Below are 16,953 nucleotides of genomic sequence, written 5' to 3' on the forward strand. Positions count from 1 at the left end.
TTTCCTGATCATATCTCGTACCTCCTTTGCAATTATTTTCCTTACATTTTTATTTATTTTTTTTAATTTTAAAGTATAAGAAAACTGTATAAGAAGGGGGCTATTGTGACCAACAAATATTTAATGTCGATGAAACTGGCCTTTTTTGGAAGCCAATGCCTTCCAAGACTTTTCTGGCTAAATCAGAGAAGTCTCAGCCTGATTATAGTCACAAAGTCAAATGAAATTACTGCTAGCAATATGCGAGCCATTAGGAAGCACATTTCGACATTGTGCAAATGATTTTAGAGGCTTTTCAAATGAATCTAAGTTAATTAACTCTCATTCTGAGAAAATGAGTGATTCCAACCTGCTAAATTTAGATGCACAGCAGGAAGATCCTGAAGAAAATTTAATCACTGACAAGCTCAAAGAGATTTCACAGAAACAAATTTAAAATATTTTTCGTGCAACCGAAACGTTTAAGTAGCAATGCTTAGAGACTAGCCCTTGTGAAGAGAGAAGCAGGAAAATTTGCAGAAGAGGCAGTTGTATGAAAAAAAGAAACAATGCCAGAATAATAGATTTATATATTGAATATGTTTTATTGTCTTTCAGCTTCATAGTTTTCCTTTAACTAGGCCCTGAGACATACCCTAATTCTTTTATAAAAAAATCAAGGGTAAAAAAAGAAATTTGAGGAACGAATACTTTTTTCCCATAGGTTATTATACTCAATTAGTGCGTTTTTGATTAATGTGCCTGTTTTAAAGAACGCATTAGGTGCTCTAATCGAGGGATTGCTGTACAATTATGCAAGACATTTGGTAAACTTAAGCCAGCAATCTGAAGTAAATATCACTCTCACAGGATGCTGTATGAGACCATGTCTATTCCAGCAGTGCAGAAGAAATTGTGGAAACAGTTCAGACTCCTGCTGCATTACACTACTACTTATAAGTGAGCTAAAATCAAGAGCAGGTAAAGATGTACAGATTTCTACATTACATGTGGCTGGGAGGGGAAAAAGTATACAAGCATAAAAGCTTGTCCACAACTAGATATATATTTGAAACTATGAAAGAATGTTGAGAAATTATGTCCTTTTATATTCTGAACTTTCGTGTCAATTTATTAAATACAATTAAAACCTATCCTAATTTACATGAATTATATAAAATGGTAATTTCAAGTAATTGGGCTTCTTGAAAAATGCTCAAGGAAAGATTTTGAAATTAGATCAATTTCTATGCAAGAAAATGATTAACACCTACCATCACTGTTTTCATCTAAGCTTTTAAAAATCCCCATAAGTTGCTTTTCATGCTCCAAAATATAATGAACAAAATCCACATAAGTTAAGCTTCCTTTATCTTCCACAAGTTTCTGTAATAGAAAATCCACCTTCTTAAGAAAAAGGAGAATGATTTTTAAAGTTTATAAAAACAAAATCTAAACAAATATTCAATTATTTGAAGTTAAAATTTTTACTTCCAAATAAATGCAGCATGTTCATTTTATTGCTTTAGTGAGTGCATCAAAACATCATGATCTATACTTGCCTAAAATATGTAGTCATATATGTTTGTATAAACTTATATGATTGCTTCATATAAGTTTTTTTTTTATTTATTTATTCTATGGTGAAGAAATCAACTTCTGTCAGACAGTTGTAACTATATTTTAAGGGTTTTTAGGTCTGAAACCCCCCCCCCCCACACACACACACACTTTTAGTGAAAAATTTTATTTCATTTAAGAAGGTGAATCTTGAATCTTCCTGCCCAACATATTCAGATCTTGATTGAATTAATCTAGACACCGATTTTGAAAGTTTATTTTATTTATTAAACTAAATTTATTATAATTTAGACACCATACCCAAAATAAAGCACATGGTGGTAAAATGCAATGGAACTATAGAAAGTGAGTATACAACATATGTATACCATAATTGACTGATGATAATTCTTACTGTATCTCATCTTCCTTATTAATACAGAGAAATGTGTTCCCTTTCACTCTCAAAAATACAAATTTCAATAAATACTCTTCAAAGTTTGCCATCTACTTATTCTTTAGAGATAAGTAAAGAAAAAAAAATTTTGCAATCACTAGACAATATGAAATAAATTACTTTTCTACAAGAGAGAGAGAAAAAAAAAGTTGTGTTTAGCAAAGTAACAGATATACGTTCATTCTTGTTATATACACTGGTGTTCAGGACCATAGTGGCAAATTTGTCTGCTCTAGTAGTGACTACTTGTTTTTCTGCAGACTATTGAAAGCAAGGGGTCAGCTAGAAGAGATGGTTCTTTTAGGAGTAAAGTTCATATAAGGATGTCAGCTATACCTAGAGTAGAGCTGTGGTCTAAAGTCTGGGTGATAAGCAAAAAACACTCTTGATTTATACTGCATCAGTATAAAGATATACTGATGCAGTTTGGCCTCATGGCTTGAGCATATTCTTCTCCACTCTAAGTCAAATTTTTCCAGGGAAAATAGTCTAACCTTTCTAGATACTTCAATAATTCATCTTCCTAATGGCAACTTTTGTTTTACAACATAAAGATAAACCTATATATACGAATAAGTATGTATGAATAAGTATGTAATACTTTTCCATTATCTGCCTCTACTTACAGCCAAGACAAGTTTTTATAATACCAACAGCTATCAATCTATTCCAAGAACTTAACCACTGCTATACCTTAGCATCAATTCCAACAGAATTAATAAAATACTTACTCCCCACCCCTCACATCAATGACTGCCTCTATATGCAGATTACAGCAGCACTATGACTACTCTCTATATCCCAAGGCATGTTTGAAAACAGAGAACTTGAAAGGAAAGACAACCTCAGCTTTCAAATTCCATTTAAAACCGGCTGCTTTATCTACTACTTATCAGTTCTTGATATAAAAAGTTACTTGTTCCTACAAGTTAACCAATTATAAACAAACCATAAGACTGCTAATATCCATTTGGTAAAAACAAAAGTATTTACTGGAGCAAAGAGTAAGGTCTAGCAGACCACTCTGTGGACACCACCCACAGCTGCCTTTAAAAAACCTTAAATGGTTTATCACAATCATTTAACACCTTAAATTATTGTGATAAACTCACAAGATATAGGAAACTAATTGGTGTTAGGCATCATAACCACAGTGTCCACTCTTCCTACTAGAAAAGATTTTAGGATTGAAACCTTATTAAAAAGATGTCAACATTTAAATGCCTAGTAATTTACTATTATCCTATTACAAAAAATGAACTATCAGTGGGATATTGGAGGATGGGAGTTATGTATTTTTTCAATTAGAGCACCAAAGATGAAACAAAATTTTCAATTAAACATGAAGATAAATCTGCTTTCCAGTTTTGGAAAGATTTGCTCAAAAATAGTATGAAAAGAATGTAATTCAAAACAGATATAAAATAGAAGTAAAGCAATATGACAACTACCAGGTTTCAGGTTAAATGAGCTGCATACAATTCATGGCTATTTCTGGTAGTTGGTCTTCATACAAACGCTTTTAAAATGATTTCTGGATATATTGTTAAGAGCTGGATGAAAATTACTCTGCCACTGGACTGTTGAGTGGGCATCACTGATGATAAAAAGATTTGCATAGCAAGTAAGAAAATATTTAATTTTTTTCTAGTGTTGCACTTAAGCATATTTCATATGCATGTTTTAAAGCTTTTGATTGAGTGACAGCCAAGTAAATCTATTTGTTATTCATTTCTCACTTCTCCTTCATAGAGCAAATATAATATATATCAACTAGAGATATGGATCCTGATTTTCTTCATTTCTTTGGTTACAATCTAAGAGTAAAACTAATTAACAAAATACAAACCTTGAACTAAGTGTATTAATAACAAAATAAAATTCTCTACAGAGAATTTTCTCAGATATGACTTGCAGAATAATGTCAGCTCTTAAGGTAATGTCACTTATGATATCTTGGTTGAATCCACTGTCCTCTTGCTCATATTAAGTAATTATAAAAAACATTACCATATTGCAATTAATCACTAATAGCAGTAACTAGGGATGATACCAGTGTAGTATCATCCCTAGTTAATCAAATCAAGAGTGATAAATCAATTTCTGATATTTACCTCTTGAGGATACATATGACACCGAGTATAAATTAACATTAGATTCCTATCAATTTTCTTCCAAATTAAGCTGTTATTTGTATGGTCTATAATATTGTCAGGGTATACAATTTCAGTGTAAAGCACTACAAATATGCAACTACAGAGTTTGATCCTACTCCTGGTTCTATATCCAGAGCCTCCCTTTCCTCTCTCATTCCATTTAAGACCATATCTTAAATTAGCTCTACTCACACATTCTGGAAGAATGTTAACAAGGTTGAGTTCATTTGTATATCTTCATTTTTAATATTATTCATCTATTGGTGCTAATCATCCCTTCTCAAGAGTCTCATGTCTGGGATCTAGTCTAATCTCAACTAATTTCTAACCTGACTCTTAGATCCATAAGTTAAAATGGGTTTGAATGCTGCCTTATATACTTGGCTAATTTCTTTGACTCCATATAGTTATTCAAACGAACTTCCCACCATATCAGTTTTATGCTTATTTTTATCTATTGTTATATTTAATTTGCCATTTCACTAAAAATTTTGCCTAAATAGTTATTTGTTCCACAGTTTCTCCATTTAGGATGCAGCTGATGTTTTCAATGTTCCTGCCTATTTTCAAATTGGTTAATGGCAGTTTATTCAATTAGTTAAGAAATCCTGAAGACGAACTGGATTTATTTAGGAATATCTACATAAAGAGCCAAGATTAATATCTCCAACTTGGATAATAGGTTTACTGCCACTTTTGTTCACATCATCCATACAAATGAATTATGGTAGAGATAGCATGCACTCTTGCATATAATTAGTGTTTTGAACAAAGTGTTTTAGAGGTTATGCATTTCGGAGTGAAAAGATTAGCAGCAGTATACCACATTGGTGGAACTGTACTCCAAGAGATTGATGAGGCCAGGGACTTGGGAGTGTTGGTGGATAGGGAGATGAAGTTTAGGGGGCACATTGCGAAAGTAGCTAAATCAGCTCATCAACTCACTTGGTTGTTGAAAAATACCTTGACGAGCAGAGAAAAACAAGTTATTGTACCTCTGTACCGAGCCCTGATAAGACCTCATCTCGACTACTGTGCCCAGATTTGGTCACCTCGGTTCCTTCTTGATGGGGAGGAGGTTGAGAGGATCCAGAGGCGAGTGACTAAGATGATAGCAGGTCTATGGAATGCACCATATGAGAACAGGTTGAAGATTTGCGGGTTGCAGAAACTAGTTGATAGGCGAAAGAGGGGAGATATGATTGAGACATTCAAATTGCTAAAAGGATTCTATAGGATTAATTCAGATGATATTTTTGAGATCAGGACTGGTGGTGGGAGAACTAGGGGACACCCATGGAAGCTGGGCAAGAGCGTGGTTAGCAGGGGTGTTAGAGCTGGGTTCTTTACTTTTAGAGTGGTAAATGAGTGGAATAAGCTGCCAGAGTCTGTTGTGGGTGCTATGACAGTGAGCGAGTTCAAGGCAAGGTATGATAGATACTGTGAGAATGTTGAACAGCTGTGTGAACATGATGTTTAGGGCCTCCCTCAATGAGTCTAAGGACTCCTGGAGTAGCCCGTGGTAATAATAATAATAATAATAATAATAATAACAACTTTTCTCTTGGCACTTTAGCATAAGCTTTTCCAGATCTACAACACTTGCAAGTCCTCATTACATTCGTACAATTTCTTGACAACCTGTCTTACGTTTTTCTATTTCCAGTAGAAACGTACTCAAATTACATGCTTCCTGGGTATTTTTGGACTCAGAACTAAACAATGACCACATCCTATTTCAAAGCCTATATACTCCTGTATCCAGAATTAGTCTACAGCTATTGTTAATAACAAGATATTTTTTTTTAATTCGTTTGTTTGCTCTTTCCATGTGAATTTACATTTAAATATTGGAATACTTAATGCATAACTAATCCATTTTCTACACAGGTACCATTATTAGCCTTGCTCTTTTTTTGTCCAAATGTTAATGTTGCTTAAACTTTTCTATATACATGGAACTAATGTATATAGAAATATTAAGAAATAATATTAAAAAATATTAATGATATAGAAGTAGATTTAAGGGGAAGGGGGAAGTAGATTTAAGGGGTAGGGGAATATTCAGGTGTCTGCTGACAATGCAAAACTGGGGAAGGCAATAGTTGATAAAGGTGATGTAGATATCCTGCAGGATGACTTAAATTGGCATGGTGGGCAAAGGTTGTCAATTTAATGTTGCAAAATGTAAGGTAATGCATTTTGGGATGAAAAGATTACATACTTTTTACCATTCTGATGTTATTGTATTACAGTAAATTGATAAAGCTAGGGATCTGGGGGTGATGGTGGATAGAGATTTGAAGTTCAGAGAATATATAAAAAAAGATGGCAAAATAACTCAAGGATTTTGGAAGGTTTTTTTCCTACTTGGTTAGACTATAATAAATTTAGTTTAATCCTTTATCCAAGTGTAAGCAAACAAAGTTTGCGACTGAAGTATCTTCAGGACTGAGGCAACTCATGGTAAAGGTGGACTAAGCTCTCATCAGTTGTGCTTTGCATTAGACACTAAGACATCTCCTTGTGGACATGTATAATGCTATGCATTAAGGGAAGGGCCACTACCCAGACTGTTTTGACCTTTATTAAGGTTTCGCCAGTGGGAGCCAGACCTAGAGGTGGTGATACTAAGGTGGAAGCATGGAGAAGTCATATTTACCTATACGAGTTGCCAAAAGGTGTCTCACCTTATTATTAAATAACTCTGGATTACAGAAAAATGTTGAAAGTTTTTTTTTTACAACTCGTATAGGTAAATATGATTTCTCCATTGCTTCCACCTTAGTATCACCACCTCTGGATCTGGCTTGAGTGAAATCTCAATAAAAATTGAAACTGGTCTGGGTAGCAGCCCTTCCCTTAATGCATAGCATTATACATGTCTACAAGGAGATATGCTTTGCATTATGGGAGACTTAAGACAAGTGATGAGAACTTAGTCCACCTTTATCTCAGTCCTGAAGATACTTCAGGTGCAAACTTTGTTTGCTTACACTTGGATAAAGGATTAAACTAAATTTATTAAACTCAAGGATTACTTAAGATTCAGTAAGACATCTGAATGTCACATCTTTTCTTCTTGATCATCTTGTTGCATATTAAGTTCTTTCAGATGTTTTACTTGCTTTTCTGTGTTGAACACATACATTGACAAATAAAAATAAGGAAGTTATTATCAGGGGCACGCCAGTAGTGTCCGGCACCTGTGTGCAAAACTTTAGTTGGTGCTCCTATACCCAGTAGCACACCAGTAGTGTGCAGCACCTGTGTGCAAAACTTTAGTTGGTGCCCCTACCCCCCCCCAATAAAAAAATCACTTAAAAAAAAAAAGTTTTTTTTTAAGTATTTCCTCCTCTTGGCCCCTTTACTATCCTGGCGCCTGTGTGTGTTGCACACATTGCACATATGGCCGGCATGCCCCCCCCTGGTTATCCCTCTTTACAAGATTTTGACACATCTGGACACATGTGTCCAGATTTGGTGACCTAGATTTCTTGGAGATCAGGAAGTGAGTAACAGAGAGGATTCAGAAATGACTGACTATGCTGGTGACAGGTTTGTGAAATGCTTGCTATGAAGACAGATTGAAGGTGTGCAAGTTGTAGAGTGTAGTTAACAAGCAGAGAAGTGGAGGGACATGAAAAAAACTTACAAGTTACTAAAGAGATTTTATAAGACTGACACACACAAGAAATTTTTCACTCGATGAGTAGTAGGGGGAGAACAAGGTGTTACCGCCTGGAAGCTGTGTAAGAGCAAGCTAGGTTCTTTGCTTGGAGAGTGGTGAATAAGTGGAATGGATTGCCTAAAGTAGGATTGCCTGAGCACCTGTATAGTGAATAAGTTGAGGTAAGGTGAGGTATGGTAAGTATTGTGTGAATAATGGTTAGCATGGATCTCCTGCAATGAGTTTTGGCTCCATGGAGATTTAGAAAACCCTATCTAGAACTATTGTCCAGGTTCTCATTTGGCTACAACTTATCTTGAAATTGTATTCTGACAGGATTTGGGTTTAGATTGTTGAATATTATAAATAAATAAAAAATAAAGTGATTGCTATTAATTGTTCATAAGCTTCTTTTAACTAAATTATTTTAATCTACACAAATTACCACAATTGTTCCTTTGAACGCTAATAGTGTAATATATACTTCAGCTGTAACTGAGACATGATCTAATATATACGATTTATGACTCATTATTTCGATTCATCTTTTGAATGTAGTTTACAGTCATCTCACTGACAATGACCATGTAATGTTTGGATAAAATATATTGGAATTTTTGAATACATTCTATATGACTTTTGTTACATGTGTAAGCAGTCAATTTTACTTTAATATTTCAAGCAGAATTTCACCACGTGTTATGAAAGAATGCACTAAGGAACGGACACTTCCGTTGACTCGGTTGTTTAATAAGAGTCTAGGATCCTCAACAATCCCTAATGAGTGTAAAGAGGGAAAGATTGTTCCATTGTATAAAGATGGAAGCAAAACAGATGTTTCAAATTACAGACCAATGTGCATTTCTGGAGTGTTTGCTAAGATCTTGGAGAGATTGATTGCGAATAGAATACAAGGAATGGGTGGAAAAGGAAAGGATTAGGACTATATAGAAGTCAACATCTGTTTGTTAAAGGGAGGTCTTGTTTTACAAATTTCTTACATTTTATAATAAGGTGACTACAATTCTGGATAGGGGCGATTCATATAGTGATACTTCTGGATTTTACAAAAGGCATTTGACAGGCTACCACATAACTGGTGTATAAGTTATGGCAAATGGTTTTGGAAAATCAGTTGGTTGGTTGATCGGATAGCAAACTGGCTTTCTAATCTATATCAAACAGTGCAGGAGGAGAGTTACCGGTGGAATCCCATAAGGTTCTGTTCTAGGACCACTGCTGTTTAATTTGTTTGTTAATGATTGTAGGTGGTCTGCAAGCTGATATTCAGCTGTTTGCAGATAATGATAAGCTGGGGAAAAGTTATTAGGAATGATGAAGATATACTGGTGCTTCAGAATGATTTGAATAAAGTGGCTATGTGGGCTAACAAGTGGGGATGTCAATTTAACACCAGCAAATGTAAGGTTTTTCATTTTGGATCTCAAAAGAGTAAAGCTGTGTATCATATTCGAGACACAGCCTCTGTGACTTCTATGCCTCATTCTCATGGTTGGACTATTGTTTCTGGCCTTCCAACCTAAACTGAAGTACACATTGAAGTAATCCTTACTGGCATGGAAACATACATTCCCCACACTACTCTAAACTGCCTTCCTTAACTAAATCCTTGCTTCTCTGTACAAATACAAAGTGGAGGAAGCACAGGATCTTGGGATATTGGTGGATAAAGAATTCAAGTTCAAGGGACATATTGCAATAAACAGCTCAAAAAATGCCAGTATACTAAAAACAGCACTGACAAGTATAAATAAGGATGTGGTCATTCTACTGTACAAGGTTTGACTAGACCACATCTGCACTACTGCACATCGATTTGGTCACCTGCATTCCTAGGTGAGAGGCAAGCTCTGGAAAAAGTTCAGAGGCAAATCACAAAAGCAATATCGAGATTGTGGAATACTGACTATGAAGACAGGTTGAGAGAATGTAAATTACAGAGTAGTCAACAGGAGCAATATGATAGACGTATAAACCTCGATGAGTCTTGACTCCAGGAAGTGTTTGTATAATAATAATAATGATTACATAAACCTTACCTACACTCAGTAGGGATGTTTCTCTAACATTAAGTTTTTTTTCTCCTTTTTATAGATAGGTACCATGAGAGAGCTCTACTCCATTCACCCAGAATTCAACAACCCTCTGATTAGACCTCATGAATTAATTATGCAATGACTATAAAACTCTTATATCTCCATACATAACCAAGTTAATCCACTGAATACTAAGTGTAGATCTATAAACAGAATCACCATTTCTAACATTAAAAAAAAAACTTAGGGAAAAAAAAGAAAAAAAAAAAACCTCAATGAAATTATCATCAGAGCAGTTAGAAATAAGATTCATTCTCACACTACCAAAAGACAAACTGTAACTGTTTTCTATGGTTTTGGTTTCTTTGCAATCTCTTATTCTGGATCATGAGATAAATCAGAAATCTACAAAACATAGGGATTATATCTGTTTGTTGAATATATTCCATCTGAAATCCTAAGTATCTGAACATATCCAGCTTTTATTCTAAAATATAGGAGCAAAGTGCAATAAAATGATTTTGTCTCTGCAAACTTATGTACACAGAAGTTACAACCCTAGAAATACAAAATTTAATGCTGAATTAATTAAGCACAATTTTTTAGATTGTACCTTTTAATAAATTCATTTAAGATTCATACCAGACAGCACAGTTCTGGTTGAATGGTTTTTCCTCAGTGGTGGACTGATGTTGGTAACAGGTTGTTATTACAATTAATATTTAATTGTAATAATGGGAATTGAAGGAGATAGTAAAAGGTAGTTGATACAAAATCAAGTGCAAGACAAGGCTATTTCCACTGCAATTATCTATATGGGCCACAGAAACCTGATATCAAAATTGGAGATGTTAATCTCAGCTATTTACTTTATCTAGTGATGTACTAAGTTATTTAAGAGTATAACAATTTGCAGTTTCTTTAACTAAACTAAATAACTGGTGAAACAATTTCGACATAAAAATCAGCAATAAAAACAACAAAGATTAAGAAAAGAGACAGGCAAACTGAAAACATGGGCTGCACCCTAAAGAGAGAGAATCTATAGATCAGTTATATTTTACCAACACAGGTCAGCAATATCCTATGGATCTTCACTATCCCTCTGGAAATACAAGACTAGGTGGTAATTAGAAACGTCTGGTTTCAAGTCTTTAGTGCCAATATTTTTTTTTATTGGCATGTTTATTATTATAATGGTGTCTCCATGGAATCAAAAGACTCATCGCAAGAGACCCTACATTGACACACTAACCATTATTCACACAATACATATCATACTTCTCCTTAAATTCATCCACAGACGAAGCATTCACAACCACCTCTGGCAATGCATTCCACCCGCTCGCAACCCTCCAAGCAAAAAATCTAGTCCTAACACCCTTGTTAACCACACTCTTACACAATCTCAAGTGATGGACCCTCATTCTCTCCCTTCCTGGTCATTTTTAAGACCAGTGCAGGAAGTTTCAATCAGTATCAATCCTATAAAATCCCTTTAACAATTTATAAGCCTCTATCATATCTCCTCTCCTACATCTATCAGCTAGTTTTTGGAGCCCACAGATCTTCAATCTATCCTCGTAAGGAACATCCCACAGACCTGCAACAATCTTTGTAACTCGCCTCTGAATGCTCTCCACCATTTCTTCATCACCAAGAAATCCAGGTGACCAGATCTGTGTGTGATAGTCCAAATGCAGTCATATTAATGCCTTATAAAGTGCAACAATAACTTTCTTATCCCTGTTTGTCAGTGTGTTCTTCAACAACTATGTAATTTGATGCGATGTTTTGGCAACCTTTGCAATATGCCCTTTAAACTTAAGTTCTCTGTCCACAATAACTTCCAAGTCCCTTGCCTCGTCAACCTTTTGCAGTTCAGTTCTATTAATATAGTAAACAGCATGTGTCTCATCCTCCCGAAGCGCATCACCTTACACTCAGCCACGTTAAACTGACAGCCATTTACCCCAGCCCATACTGTTAGTCTGCAAGATACCTACATCATCTGAATTGACTATCGCTCTTCCTAATTTTGCATCATCAGCAAACAAGTGAATATTTCCTTTCAAACTATTTCCAATATCATTAATGTACAAATTAAACAATAGAGGACCAAGCACTGAGCCCTGAGGTGCACCACTAGTCACCTGCCTTCTCCTGGACTCAGCTCCTCCATAAATCACACTTTGATATCTACCCACCAGCCACCCTCTAATCCAAATCACCAGCTTCGGATCCATACCCATTTGCACTAATTTATGCAACAGAGTTCTGTGTAGAATCCTGTCAAATGCCTTTGCAAAATCCAGCAGTATCTCTGAGTAAGGATTTTCTTTATCCAACTCCACTGTTACTTTATTATAGAAAGCACGCAAGTTACTGAGGCAAGACCTACCCTTCACAAAACCATGTTGCCCCTTATAAAGTATCATATTGCTGTCCACCCAGTCCTGAATTCTAATTTTTACCAATTTCTCCAAACCCTTAACCACCACTCCAGATATATTGATTGGTCTATAATTTGCAACCTTGGAGCCTCCCTTATGCAGTGGAATTATTTTCCCCTCTTTCCACTCTATTGGAACTTTACCAGAAGTGAGGCTTAAATTAAACAGCCTGGTTAGAGGAGGTGCTAATTAATTCTCTTGCACATTCTTGTAACACATGGTCCAATATGCCATCTAACCCAATGGCAGTGTTAGCATTAAGGTTTTGTAATATACCAAGCACCTCTATTTTGTTTTTTTTCTCTAGACTCTCATCAGTCAATGACACATTCGGTACTGCAATATCACAACCAAGATGGTACACTTTTGCAAAATGAACACTAACTAACTATTTGATTTGCTTCTGTAATTTCCCTCTCATCAACACTTTTTAAAGTCATCCTTCCATGGTTATTCTTCCTTTTACTTGCCACATAGCGAAAGAACTCCTCAGGATTTCTTTTGGACTCATCAGCTAGCTTCCTCTCATAATTAGCTTTGGCTTTCCTTACTACACAGGTAACTCTCTTTGCCTGTAACTCGTACTGCTCATGGGAACGCTCATCTCCTTTTTCTTTATACTTCCATCACCACCTTTTCTTTATCTGCAACTCCTGCTTAATAATATTATTCATCCATCTTACTCCTGCTTGATTTCTTCTTCTGACCCTGGGAATACAGTCTGATACAGCATTATTTAAATACTCCTTGACAATCTCCCATGCACCATCAACATCTCTCCCCCTTTAAATTCTCATGCCATAGCATGAGAATTTAAAGGGGGAGAGATTACTTACTATGTTCCGATGCTATGACCAGATCGAACACTTTTGAATCTCTTGCCCCTTCCATTACACTGTCTCAGGTAGTTATCTCATAACAACTGTATAAACTCCATTTCCTTTGTACCTTGTAACCATTTCTTCTCCCAATCTATGTCCCCAAAGTTAAAATCCCTCATAATAATTACTCGACCTTCACTCATCATGCTAATTTGCCAATACATACTATCTACATTCTCCCTCAGACCCCTTCGATTAAAACAACAGATTACACATTTCACCCTGTTGAGCTCTATCTCACACCAAACAGCCTCAAACGAACTGCCCTCAACATACCTGCCACCTTGAGCCACATCTACCTTTTTTGGTCTTAATGCTTCATCTATCATTAGTAAAATCCCTCCCCCCCATTCTGTCATCTCTGTCCTGCCTGAAAATACTGTACCCCTTACATTCAATCCCTATATCATTCTTCGTTAACCAAGTCTCGCTAATTCCTATAATTTTGGGCCAAGTTACACGTAATGACAAAAATTCTTCACATTTATTCTGAATACTTCGGGCATTAGTATACATAAACTGCAATACTCCCTTCTTCCCATAATCTCCCTGTATACTGTTAATTTTCTGCAAACAATTAATCCCAAATTCACAGCAATTAATGACCATAGTACTATTTACAGCTGACTATCACCTGCCTCCCTAGTAAATTCCGTTTCCCTTTTGGACTATTTACTCTATCCTTTATCAATAAATGTTCTAAATGCCAAGTGCCTAATCCATTTAAATGCAAACCATCTCTCTTAAAATACTCCTCCTTTATATCAAACTCATCCCACATTCATAAAATGAATATTCCGTTTCATTTCTTTGCAAAAGCTTTTACACAATCTCGACATCATTCCATTTACAATAATTGCTCTTCTGTTTAATTCATCACTGTCAAATCTTGGCAGCACACTCATGATCTTTCCAATCTCACTCTTTGCATTCATTGCTAATCATCAAGTCCTTCAAATCCTGTCTCACAGAAAATCTTTCGCTACCTAGGCAATATTCCATATAACTGCAATAATCTCACTCGCTCGATCTTTCTGCAATTTTACAGCCTCAGTTATATCCTTAATCTTTGATCCTGGATAACACACTTTAATTACTCTACCATCCTTCACACCCTTAATTTATAGAATCCCCAGATCTATATATCTTTTTTGCTCCTTTTTAACTTGACATCCTTTACCCCCATTGATGCTTGTTTTTGCCCCTGATCTTCTCTCACATTCTTTTCAATATATATAAACACTTCAATATTCACGTTATCTTCTTACACTCTGTCAGCATATTTCCCATGGCATGAAATACAAAATGGTCAATGAATATTTTTACTATATTTTTTGCCTTATTCCTTTTGTTATCATTTCTAGCAATTATGATCCTCTTCTACAGTCACCTTTTCTTTTACTAAGGAGCTCTGTTTGCTTACACTGCCAGTTCTCTTTCATACTTTAAAATCTTCTTTGTCACTTTCCAGACTGTTATGTTCAAAGCATGTCACAGTGGACCCAATCAACTATGAATTTAAATTTTAATAAAATTTTGTAAGATTTTATATAAAGCAAATGTATTAATTTTTAATATTGTTTAATAGCACATATTCCCAATTCCTAAATTAAGTGCCTTGCCACAACTGGACCAATCTAGTACAGCAAGGACGAGTAGTTCCCAATGAATTTCATTACTCAACCAGTTTACACCTGCTATTCTTCCAATTCTCAGGGCAAGTCTGGCCCATTCTACCCATTCACCTTTACTTCTGGTGAAGCTCCATAACGCAGTTATAAGGATATTTCAACATCTGCCCTTTAATGTAATTTTCGAATCCTCTCGAAAGAAGTGAAGAACATTTAAAGGTCTTTTTGAATGAAGACAAATTAGTATAATGGAGTCGGCAGGATTTCACCACTAGAATATTAAAAAACATAAACCATTCTGAAAACAAATGCAATGGAGAGAACTAGTATGCTGGCCTCACACCATTAGTTGCTGTGGCAGTCCTTTCAACCAGCACAAGTAATCGGACCTAATAACTTAAACGCTATTGTCACCCTCCCAGCTTCTACCTTAACAGGTAGAACTCCTATCATTAATAACACTTCCTTCTTTATTTTCTTTTTATCCATTTTCAATCTTTTCGAAATATATTGTAGCCAACATATGTATTTGACAACGTCTCATTTATGATAAATACTTCTTGAATTAAATGAATTAACGTCACTTCCTCCGCTTTGTTCCTAATAGCTCTGGGAGTCATAGAGGCATGCTAACTTAATCCATAAACTTTTTGTTCTGTAAAAGGAAAAATGTTTAAATGAATGTCTCATGTCCATAAGCTGACGCATTTTCCTGGAATACTTTCCTGGTTATTAAAATCGGCTTTTACTGTGTTGTTGCCAATCGCCTTTCTAGACACTTAACATTATGCTTTCAGATTAGTTAAAGAATGTTAAATATAAAATTCGTTTAAAACTAAATAGCACGGTATAATGTCAATAAATATACAATAAAGCATGGCATAAAGTACTGTACGTTCAGACTGATAGTATACTTCTGACATAATACCTCTCTCTCTCTCTCTCTTCATCTATGCGGTAACCGTCTCTACACAATTTACTTATTCACTGTCTATACATATTTCCTATTTTTAATGCTTGAAAAGAAAGGAGACAACATATTGGTAACAAGTGCGGGAAAAACTCAAATTTGAAACTGAATTATATAAACTGCGGAACTTACCTTAATATCTTCCCGGCTTTCTGGAATTCCCATTTGTTGAAATGCTTTGGAGAGATCTTCCAAACATATTCGACCATCACCGTTCACATCCAATTGTTTAAATAATTTGTCAATGCGTTCTTCCTCATCGGAAGATAATTCTTGATTATGCTGCGGAAGAGAACTTACATGAACTACTCCATGTTCTAGTTTATTCCTCATTGTTAACACACCTAAATTGCTCTTAGAAAAACTATCACGTACTTCCCTAAATAACTAATTATAATTATATTTTATGCCAGCCAAACCACAATCAACACTTGCCATTCATTTAGACTACCGGCTTGCAACTACATTTGCCGCGTTAAAAACTGCATTATATATAGCGGCATGAGCTGTCTATCGATATACGGTATTACAACAATACCAGTTTTGTAAGTGACAACACTGCCACCTATAATCAAGAAAAATAACAAGGAAGATTTAAGAAGAAATTTCTAACAGAGCAACTTTAAAAACTTCTATTTCTAAAATAATAAAAATAAAATTAATAAATCATTTAGAAAAATTAAGTGAATATGATTATAAAACAATATTTCAAAAGCATCAGCATTAATCATTTCTGTGAATTATTGAAATTTTCATTCTGCAGTGCAAATCGATTGCATTATTTCAACATTATTTCTAGTCCAGACGGTTCATGAGATATCCGAACCACATCATCAGCAAACAAGAGTAGTTTAAGATTCTCTCCATCTATATTTGAGTCTTCGGACTCCTTGGAGGTATCAGGAATAATAATAATAATAATAATAATAATAATAATAATAATAATAATAATAATAATAATAATAATAATATTTAAACCTACATCAGGTTTGTCTTTTTGATTGTAAATGTTTTCTGGAGATCCTAGGCCTGTGTAGTTCAGTGGAAGTGACGCTTGCGTCCTCTGCGCTTGGTCGCTCGAAGTTTGACTTAAGTTCAAGTCTAGTCGCCGACTGGAGGAACTTTTTCTAAGCCTTTCT

General features: G+C 35.1%; 1 protein-coding gene across 3 annotated transcripts in view; it reads right to left on the bottom strand.

The window, feature by feature from the left end:
- LOC150104087 (mitochondrial adenyl nucleotide antiporter SCaMC-like) overlaps positions 1-16,267 on the bottom strand; it is a 73,604-nt gene extending 57,337 nt beyond the window's left edge. For all 3 annotated transcript variants that reach the window (XM_090396750.1, XM_090396749.1, XM_090396748.1), the window contains exons 1-2: positions 15,947-16,267; positions 1,254-1,365 (exon numbers count right to left, since the gene is read on the bottom strand). In XM_090396750.1, coding sequence (XP_090252876.1) covers positions 1,254-1,365; positions 15,947-16,147 — 313 coding nt within the window. In that variant the 5' untranslated portion in view covers positions 16,148-16,267. The remainder of the gene's footprint in view (positions 1-1,253; positions 1,366-15,946) is intronic.
- Positions 16,268-16,953: the final 686 nt, after the last annotated feature.

This window comes from Typopeltis vanoorti, chromosome 8, assembly GCF_054136105.1.
Source record: "Typopeltis vanoorti isolate ZY-2024b chromosome 8, IOZ_Tvanoo_1.0, whole genome shotgun sequence".
NCBI classification, from domain to species: Eukaryota; Metazoa; Arthropoda; class Arachnida; order Uropygi; family Thelyphonidae; genus Typopeltis; species Typopeltis vanoorti.